The sequence below is a fragment of the Strix uralensis genome, chromosome 7, assembly GCF_047716275.1.
Source record: "Strix uralensis isolate ZFMK-TIS-50842 chromosome 7, bStrUra1, whole genome shotgun sequence".
Classification (NCBI taxonomy): domain Eukaryota; kingdom Metazoa; phylum Chordata; class Aves; order Strigiformes; family Strigidae; genus Strix; species Strix uralensis.
Genome location: NC_133978.1, coordinates 1,098,292 through 1,108,380, shown reverse-complemented (window position 1 = coordinate 1,108,380; position 10,089 = coordinate 1,098,292). Strand labels below are relative to the sequence as shown.

The 10,089-nt window shown below is 43.6% G+C and overlaps 1 protein-coding gene across 12 annotated transcripts in view; it reads right to left on the bottom strand.

The window, feature by feature from the left end:
- Positions 1 to 20: 20 nt before the first annotated feature.
- CHUK (component of inhibitor of nuclear factor kappa B kinase complex) overlaps positions 21 to 10,089 on the bottom strand; it is a 31,384-nt gene continuing 21,315 nt past the window's right edge. For 11 of the 12 annotated variants that reach the window (XM_074874083.1, XM_074874085.1, XM_074874081.1 and 8 more), the window contains 7 exons: positions 8,838 to 8,947; positions 6,764 to 6,813; positions 5,932 to 6,028; positions 4,934 to 5,081; positions 3,963 to 4,102; positions 2,408 to 2,507; positions 21 to 506 (listed from right to left, as the gene is read on the bottom strand). In XM_074874083.1, the coding sequence (XP_074730184.1) occupies positions 480 to 506; positions 2,408 to 2,507; positions 3,963 to 4,102; positions 4,934 to 5,081; positions 5,932 to 6,028; positions 6,764 to 6,813; positions 8,838 to 8,947 (672 nt within the window). In that variant the 3' untranslated portion in view covers positions 21 to 479. Of the gene's footprint in view, positions 507 to 2,407; positions 2,508 to 2,708; positions 2,776 to 3,962; positions 4,103 to 4,933; positions 5,082 to 5,931; positions 6,029 to 6,763; positions 6,814 to 8,837; positions 8,948 to 10,089 lie in introns of all 12 variants that reach the window. The other variant, XM_074874080.1, reaches the window with a different exon arrangement.

Below are 10,089 nucleotides of genomic sequence, written 5' to 3'. Positions count from 1 at the left end.
GCAGCCAGCGAGCGCCGCCAGCCTCTCCACAGTGTTTATTGCAGTTCATTCTATTTAAAATATATATAATCTATACATTCATGTTACGCCCGTGAGCAGTCGTGACAAGCGGCGGGAAGGGGCGGCGGCGGGGGCAGCCCCCGTAGCTCTCCTCCCGTTCAGTCCGGGAGAGCCTCCGCAGGCCCCGCCCCTCAGCACCGGCTGCCCGGCCAGGTAGGGCCGTGCCACCGCCCCAGGTGCTGCCGCCGCAAGCAGGTTACTTGTTTAGTTGAAAGCCCAACTAGGCAGGAGCCTGTCAGACGCTGTTTGTGACTGCCAGTGGTGTGTCTGCTACCGACCACCGCCTTGGTAACCAGTTCCGCTGAGGGTTACAAAGGTGATTGATGGACCAGTCCCCTCCAGCTTGTCACATCGAAGGCTGCCAAGCCACCCCTCAGCATGCAGGCGCCTTGCAGATAGCAGCACCTTGGCTCCTGTGACTATTTCAGCCAGCTCCAATCAAAACTCTGAAAGAAGAAGCAAGGAAACAACTGAAATGCAGGAAACAGCTACTGAATATAACATTTCCAAGGTGGTGACCAAAGGACACTCAGTATCCAGCATCTCTCTCTCACAAAGAATCACACTAATCTAACAGCTGAGAAGTGATCTCACAATTTCACGACTCAGTTTGTCCCCAATACAAAATCCCCCATACTTATCACGGTGCTCAGACAAGTCACAGACTGTACTTGCTTTGGAAATTAAAAACCTACTGCCAGGGTTCCTAGTGCACTGTGGGACACACTGGTAGTGCAAGAACACAAATGAAAAAGAAAGAAAGGCTCCAAGTATGCAAGAATAGAGAAAAGGTTCTTATACTCATTCTTTTTTCCCCTCTGTTTTTCCCCAAGTGAATTAAAGAGGACAAATTCCATTTTCTTCTGCTTTCCTGTTGCCTAACTTCTGTCTCCTGAGGGAAAAAAAAGGGGAAAAAATCCAAACATAACAAAATGGGTGCTGATCTGCAGAGGACAATTCCACAACAATGAATAATCTTTCTAGGCTAAAACATGACAGAGACAGATGCTGCACCCTGGAATGAGAAACAGGGTGACAGAGACATGACAATTAAGAGAGAAGAGGCCACTCATACAGCTTCTAGCTTGTCTCCAGCCACAGCAAGGAGACAAGATTGTGTTACGCAGCTGATACCAACCCTGTCAGAATGGAACAAAGACAAACAAAGCATTCATGGATGAAGACCAGGATATGCATAGTTAAGGCTGTCTTCCTCACTAATGTAATTACTTCGTCTTAAATTAGTAGCTAATTTCATTTCCCCATTCATATTGCTCAATCACTCGCTATTACAGCGTCATCCGCAACTCCCACTAGCAAGTTTTCCTTTCATCATCCCAAATAACTTCGTAAACTCTCACTTCACTGCTTACCATTATTCATAAACATTAGAACATTAAAATGTTTATGAATTAAAATGTTTATGAATAAGAGCTCCATTTCATCAACGACCTCCATTTCCCCAACCCTCTGTTCCTTGTTATTTCAGCAGTTACAACTGGTAAACAGCTTCAACTTTTTTATCCCATGAGAATGGAAGTTATCACTAAGGAGACCTTTAAGAAACTTTTTGAAAACCCAAGTTACAGCCTATCAGTGGATCTTTGACTTCTTTACAGGACTGCAATACATTTGTGAGACAATTTCATGCTAACAGAGGCTGTATTGACTCTTCTCCATTACAAACAGGTCAATCCGCATGCCCAGCCATCCCTTTCTCATTATATTCATACAGATGCTTCTACGATACAGACACCAAAATCAGCTGAGACACTCTTCTAAAAGATTGGTATTCTGTGGTGCTCTTCCTTCTTCTGAGCAGCGACTTACTGGCCCTCAATTAGTAGTTCATGAACAGAGTTTCAGATCGTGTCAAAACATCTGGGTGATCATTATTTACTTTTGTCTTTTCTTGCTATTTCAAATACCAGTTTGTGCAAAGACCCTTCTCCGGACTCTCCGAGGCCCCACTTCTGCCATAAGGAGAGCTTCAGTTAACAATCAGGAAAGGGCTCTGGAAATGGAATATCCTGCCCACTCCAGGGCAGGGATGCAAACCAGGACACTCCAGCTGAGAATGCAACCAGCATTCAGAGTGAGGTCTACCAGCCGGGGTCCCACAGAACAGCCCACTCCGCCACACAGAGCGCTCAGCTGACATTAAGTGACAGCTTCCATAAGGACCAGCACATTAGTGGAGTCCAGGAGGGATGACAGACATCACATGCCAGCCACAGAAATTCACATCATCACAAGGTGACCCTATTTAAGGAGTTCTCCACACCTCCAGAGGACCCTGCTATGTCTTTTAAAAACCAGGTCCTCAGAGGTACATCTACAGACTTACCATCATGCTGTTGTCCTGCTCCTGTCTTGCCTCCTGCAAAATACTGCTAAAGAGTTCGAGGTAATTCAGATTCTCTTCTATCACATGGACAAAATTTTCCCTGCAGGGAAGGGAAGGCATAAGATGACAGATTTAAACCACAAAGTGACACCAACATCAAAAGGCTCTGTACTGGGGGGGGAAAAAAAAAAAACCAAAACCAAAAAACAACAAACCACAACAAAGAAAAAACACCCAAAAAACTGATTTATAGGAGTTCTCTGTAACTGTAGAAGCTACCTTGTAGGGCACAAAACCATACCTTGAGGCAGCATCCTGCAGATTCCCACCCTGGAAGTGTGGATTTGCACTCCTTCCCTACAGAGGAACTGCACAAACGATACTGAAACTCAGCCTTAACAGAACTAAAGAAGTGAGCCTGAAATGACTTTACATTTCTTGACTCTTTGTACAGTGAAGTCATGGTTCGAAGAGGAGCTCTGATGTGATCCAAAGGCACCTTGCTCAGGAAAGCACCTATTAAAGGGTGATCACCCCACATTACTCAGAGGCAAAAACGGCCCCACAGCAGCAGACAGAAAAGAGGAAATGGAAAAGGTTACTTAGGGTTTCAGAAAAATCCAATGACTTCCAGCAAAAGCCTGCTTAGAGTATGTTTATCTTCAGAATCTTGGTATTTCCCTGACCACCCAAGAAGAAAGAAGTGGACAAATGATTTGATGGTGATGTTCACAGCTCCTGCCCCAGCCCCCGCAAAACCAGCACTGCTGCGGATCAAGGGCTGAGCAGTCTCTGAAGGGCACCTTCCTTTCTGTTACGCTGAACAGAAGTAAAATTTCTGATGAAGCGAAAAGAAAAACCTCTCAGCTCCTGACAACTCTCTTAACTCAGCTAGGACTGGCTGAGAGGGGCTTTAATAACAAAATCCAACCCCAAGACAGAATAACATGACATGCAAGAAATGAACAGCACAGTACTTTAGCCGAGAGCGGTATGTGGAACTTGCTCAGGACCAGAGAGTGGAGGTTTCTGAATAAAGAGTTCAACCTAATTTCCGTGTTTTTTAGAGCATTAGTAACATATGAGCTACTGAAATCTTATTTTGGAAGGATAAAAACCAACGGAAATATCTGAAGGATAAAAAAACACCAGATGGATTGCTTAGTACTGACCCTGACTTCAGACCTCCATTTGAGTTAAGACTTTTTAAAATCAGCAAGAAGCACTAAATATGGCCTGATTTATCTGGGACTTGCACCAGAACCTGGGCGCGAAAAGAAACTGCATTTTGGTTCAAAATCTCATTGCTGCATTTTGCTGTGGTAAACTCCATTCAGGAGTTGAACAACGTTGCCTTCAGAGACAGTCTCACATGCCAAAACTCTCCCTGTGCAACATATCCAAAACCCACCACAGGGGACTTGGCGAAGACATGCCCCTCAGGCCCTCTCAGCACCAGAGAGCCCAGTGCCAGAGGACAGGACTTTAGAGTGTGTGCATACAAAATGGCTACACTGACTTCTCCACAGTGGCCTCCTTTTCCGACAGCTCTTACCCATCTTCAGGAGTTGCCACAGATGACAGAGGGTGAGGTACGTTCCCTGAGGAGCTCTGTGGGAGCCACAGAGGGGCTGCTGGAGTTGAGGCTGTCCCTTCCAGGCTGGAGCTTACCAGCGATCGAGAAGAGCTCTGAGTCTAGAAAAAAGAAATTCATCTGCTGTGATGGACAAAGGATGAATTTAGTCAGGCTTAACTATTCTGTACGGAAGACTTGCGATTACACACGAGCACTGTTTGTAACACATACACCCAGCGTAGGCCATGCCTGTGGCTGGCAAGTCAGCTGACAACACTCCAGTTCTGCAAATTGCTGGTACCAAGTGCCTCTGCATGTAAGTCACCCATGTTGTACAAGACATGTCTTCTACACTGAAGAATTAGGAGGTGGTGTCATGTCCTAAACTGAGTCCTGAGCAGCAGGCAACTCTCCTGACAGGGGAAAGACATGCACATTTCCTATGCTGACCTTGAATGTAGGCATGTGGAAATCAGGAGATCGCTTCAGCTGTATTGTCACTATAATTGATACAGAGAAAGCAGTGTAATCTTAAAACACCTTAAACCAACCAGGAAAAGCACCTACTTCACTTTTGCAGCACTAAAATCATGATAGGTTTAATGTATCAGGCTCAAGTTCACCTATCCCACCATATGGCCTCCAACAGCAGCCAACAGTAGATGTTCAGGGAATGTAAGAACAAGGCACAAGGCATGGCATTGTCTACCATACTGCAGCCACCGGCGATGATTTACCGGGACCGAGGACTCCTCTACTGGGCTTCTCTCCCACGAATTTGTCTACCCACTTTCTAAACTTGTGTCAGCTTTCAGCATCTCAAACTGCTCTTCTCTACAGTAAAATCAACCACTGTGGAAGGTATCCCTTTTTGGTCTCTTCAGAGTTTCATCTGATGTCCCCTGCCTCTAGCACTGTAAGGAGGAGCAAATAGTCCAAAATTTACTTACACAAGCAATTTTCAGCAAATGCCATATCTCTCTTTGTCTCTTGCCCTGCATCTGCATCACCGAGTTGTCAGCTTCCTTGATGTTATTTAGAGCCACTTCAATCTTTGGAAGCAAGTCAATGATCTTCTGCTTACAGCCCAAGAGCTTACTATAATAAAAACCAAACACAAAGTTGCTTTCCAGCTTGTGCGGCATTATGTTCTGGCAAAAGCAAAAACCTCACCTTGGCTTCAAGAACAACTCTGTGAGGACACCCCTTTCTCTTAGCACAGCAGTGACAGCTGCAGGTACAAAACCTGCAAGACTGGAGTGATCCCTGGACTTTTCCAAGTCCAGATAAGACTCAAACCAGCAAGTAGATGGCACTACTATTAATATCCACAATATAAGCTCTTTTTATTTGAAATGCAAAACACAATTTTGATGACAATGGACAGCAAAGCAACTCAACCAGAGTATTTTATTAATCTTCTCTGGTCTGTTTTCCTCTCTGTGGGCAGACTATAGCTAACAACTTTCTTTATGGAATCTACTAAGGCTAAGACACACATGAAAATAAAACTAAATCATGCTTTGCTGACTACTGAGATCAGCATAATGACATTTTTTCTGAGCTACTTGAAGAATTAATGAATTAATGAACAAATCACTGTGGTATCTTCTCAGCTGCTACATTATTTCTTTTTTTCTTAAGATTTTAATCCCAACCTAAACACTGTCAGAATCTGCCTTAAAGTGAACTCCTGGATGCTAACAGTACAAGCCATAGCATTCTCCTCCCCTTCCCTATTAACTATACACGAGGTATATGCTTTAAAAAAGTAAGTGGAAATTCAACACAGACACAAAGGAGCAGAATTAATATTGCTATGAGAAACATACACCTATGGATGGAACTTCTGGGCTCTGATGCCCATGGTTTTCCCTCTCCTTTCCTGCTACAAAGCTACAAATGCTGCAAGTTGCATTTGTTCAGGTTTTCTTCCTGCATAAAGTACCTGAGATGGCCAAAGAGCTCCTTGAGAACTCGGTCTTGGCTCTGTACTGTCTGCACAATGATCTTCACCATGTCCGTGCTGTCACTGTAGGCATGATCTGGAAGGGCCATCAATCACCACATTAGTAAAACGCTCTTCAGCAAGAACCACTCTGGACACAGAACACCCAGAGTCAAGGAAAGATCTGACTTAACAAGTGCAGCCAAACAAACTGAAACATAATGAAAATCTGTCACAATCTCTCATTAGGCACAGCTTTTCCTCCACGCCTCTCCTCTCTGCAGCACTGTATACAATTCCAGCCACTTGCACTGTCTAGATACTGGCTTCAATAAGGGCTGCAGGTAGCTGCTGAATGCATGAGTAACTGAATCTTTCTGCTCACCAGTTACTATGTTCAGAACACAATAAACCCCAAACATGGGGCTCTATCCAGTACAACTAAGAGAGAAGAAGAGAGGGAGAAAAGAGACTGCCCTTGGGTTGGGGCAGCGACAGAGAAACAGTAGTTCTTCCCATGTCTGCGGGGAGTAAAGCAGTAGTACTGGGGGCGGGGAAAAAAGTAGAGAATGCCAGAAGGCAGACATGTTCAGGGTAGATGCTCCAAGACTGAAACCAAAAGACAAAGCCACGGCTGAGGAACAGGACTAGAGGATTTCAGAGGGCTCTAGGCTCAGTAAAAAGAAAGTCATCTTAAGATATGCCCTTGAGTCTGGTTAACTTTAATACAATAATTTGCCTTTTCCTAAACAGTATTTTCTGGGTTTGAGTTCAGAAAAATTAGTCATGGGGTACGAGTATGAAACAGTCTTTGAACCATCTGCTTCCATACCTGGAGGTCTTGTTTTTAATTGCTTGTACAGGTCTATGGCTCTCTGTTCCCTTCAAAAAGAAGAAAATATTTCATACATGTATCAACAAGCAGGTGACAAGAAAAAATGCACTGCAGTTAAGTTATGCCTTACTGAACCTCATGCGCTGGAGCTGTCACCTTCTTCCACAGCTAGTATACAACATTTGGAACACAGGGATGGCCTTTCTGTGATGGAAACCAACTCTTCCCTAAAAGCTGTCTCTCTTTTCCTCTGATTATGCATTTTCTTCTCAGATAACCATACCAACTGGAGGTTATTTTCAGTTTCAAATTCCCACATGGCTCAGCTCTATTTTCTTTCCATGGTATCCTTAATTATGAAACTTCATTTTTATAACTATAGGTACTTCTGTACAACTGCCTGATAAATTTTTGTTCCTGTTCTGCATTTTTTTTGCCTCAAATTTAGTGATATTCTGCAAATGGAGACACAGCTACATCACAAACAAGAGCACAGTGTTTCTCTTCTTCCCATTAAATAAATGTTACTACTTTCAAATATTTCAAAAGCAGCCAAACACTAAGGCTTCTACCTTTGAGCAAATCTTCACTGTTCTAAATCAAAAGCCTGTCAGAAACAAGAAGCAGCTCTGCTTTTGGGCCTTCACCAGGCCTCCTCTTCCCCATGGCTTAGATCACCCCAATACTGTTTCAAGAGATCATGCAAGCTGCTTCTGCTTATGTAAGTCAGCATTTCTAGTGTCCTGGACAGTTATCCATCTCAAAACTCCTGCATCAGCCAAGGATAAGGGGAGAGGTGCTTTTTACTCCTGCTGCCCTGGGAAGAGGAGAACATTAGCATCCAGCCCCGACAGGTGGATCTGAGAGATCACCCAGGATGCATGCATGTCTCCTGGCTGTGTATATCAAACCTTAAGCTGGTGCTCTGCATTATGCTTTGCTACAGCCCCAAAAACTAAAGAGCAGGACACTCAATCTGTTCTCCATTTCACTCCTCATTAAGAGGAGTAGCTTTAGACCAGAATAATCAACAGCTTAGGGCACATTTTAAGCACCTTGCAAATAGCTGATGCAGTCTTGGGTTTGTAGCTGTGAAAATGCTTAGAAACAATGTTTTAAGGAGGCAGGTTCACAATTCATTTAAGCTGCTCTGAACGCAGGCTACTGCTGCAAGAGGTGGTTTCTCCCTTCCACTTCCTCCCCTGTGCACCAGTTCTGCTGCTCCTGCAACTACACGTGGATGAAAAGCTGATCTAGCTCTGCAAAGAGAGAGGAGGGAGAGCACGCCAGGAACAGGCACAGTTCCTCCCAGAATATTCAGAGTCATTCAGAATAGCTCTTATCAACAACAGATTTAGTGGCTGTTCAATCTTGGCGGCTATTTGATCCCTCTCTTTTATAATTGACACTTGTGCTCTCAGCAACAGCCCAAGCTACAATAATTGCTTCCTACATCTTAAGACCAGTAATACCACTTATATCTTGCATATTTTAATGCTTTTGAAAAAAATAAACATTCAAGTTTCCAAATATTCAAGTATCCATGAGTTGTTAATTATCCTTGCTTTGAAAACACACAAGATTTTTAACAGGATTTTACATTGTTCTTGTAATTTTCTCACTCAACACTATAGAATTCAATCTTTTTCAGTGCAAAAAGAAATCCTGTGCATTTCTCAGTTGAGACAAGATACATCTTAGGTCCATCCTCTTCCACAATGAAGTTTCATCATCAGTGACAGAGAAGTGTCCTGTCCTCCCTAGCTGTGTTTCCCATGTTTCCCCAAGTCTAGTCATTGTGCATTCTGCCTTATAATGCTGCCAAGTGATCGTTAGAACTTCAAGAGGAAGGAGGAACATGCAGTCACAAGTGGTAGGACCCTCCCTTTTACCAGCAAAATGATCTTAAACCGATTACAAACTACTCTGTACTCACAGTTTTTGCAAAAAGTGAGGAGTGCATTTCAAATGGTGGTTCTGATGGAACCACCACCAGAGAAAAAAAACCCTCTGACACTGAAATACACAAAATCCACTTATGTGTGATAAAAATAACAAGCAAAGCACTTACAAGCTTTCCATGACCTCTCCTTGGCGCCTTGCGTACGGACTCTTCTGAAGCTCTACAATCTCTGTGTGCAGGGCCATGATCTGCTCATCCAGATATCCAATATCTTCAGCCTAATGGCAAAATGTAGGTACAAATCAAACTGAAGGAGGAGAGCAATAAAACAGATAAAGATCCCCAGAATACTTGTTTGGATAATGGGCAGACTCCATGCAGAGTTTAGGAGAAAAAAAGCTCTTTGACATGACTGCTGCTACAATAATTGAGGTTACTATCTCCTCAGTGCATGAGATCATCTGGATACAAAACTCTGACAACCACACTGGATGAGAAAAAGCAGTTTCTTCATAAATTCTATCTCTGTGGGATGCATGCTGCAGACACACACACGCTCTGGTTCTACTTATGTCACAGAAGATTTTTTTCTCCTACTCTTACAATATGGAGAGAGTGTGCTCTCACATTTTACCCTCCCATATGCATTTTGGTCTGATGTTCCTTTGGTATTTCACATGTTCCTCAAAGCTATATAAAAGATACCAATCTTACGCCAAGCCCCCACAGTAAGTTAGGCGAGGCAGCCAACAACATTTCTGAGCGTGAGGAGTAGGTATGTGGTGCCAGACAGGCACTGGAGATCCCCAGCACGGTTAAGCAAGTACTGGTCACCACAGTGGGTCTTAGTGCCATTGGCTGTGGGCACCGATCTACCTCCCAGAGAAAGTATTTTGAGATATTTCAGCTTTTCCTTTCTGACCTGGGGCTGTAGGACCTGAAAATTGAACATTTTCCAGAACACAGCCCTTGCTGAAGCTGCAGCAGCAGTTGATATGAGGCTATATAAATGGGATGTGACCCCTTGATCAGAAAGGGATGTCTGTAGGTTTTTCAGGTAAAGAATAAACCAAGAAAAAGCAGCAGCGAGAAGCCACATAATCAAAGGAAAAATCAAACAGCAAGAAAAACGTGAAGTAAACCCTGTTAACAAAAGAAATGTCTTTGTCTGGAGCACTCACCACACAGTGTAACTGTGTCTCTTGAATTCCCAGAGGTTAAGCTGCCTGCCAGACAGACTGAACTGTGTATTACAGAGTAAAACATTTTCCATTCCTGATAAATGGACAGTGTGACTGTACATGTGGACTGCACAGCTTGAAGACAGAACATAATTCTGATGGTCTGCAAAGTAAATATTTGTTGAGGTTCCTGGTTTTCTGGAAACAGCCAGTGACAGCTTTGAGTTATTCTACTAGAG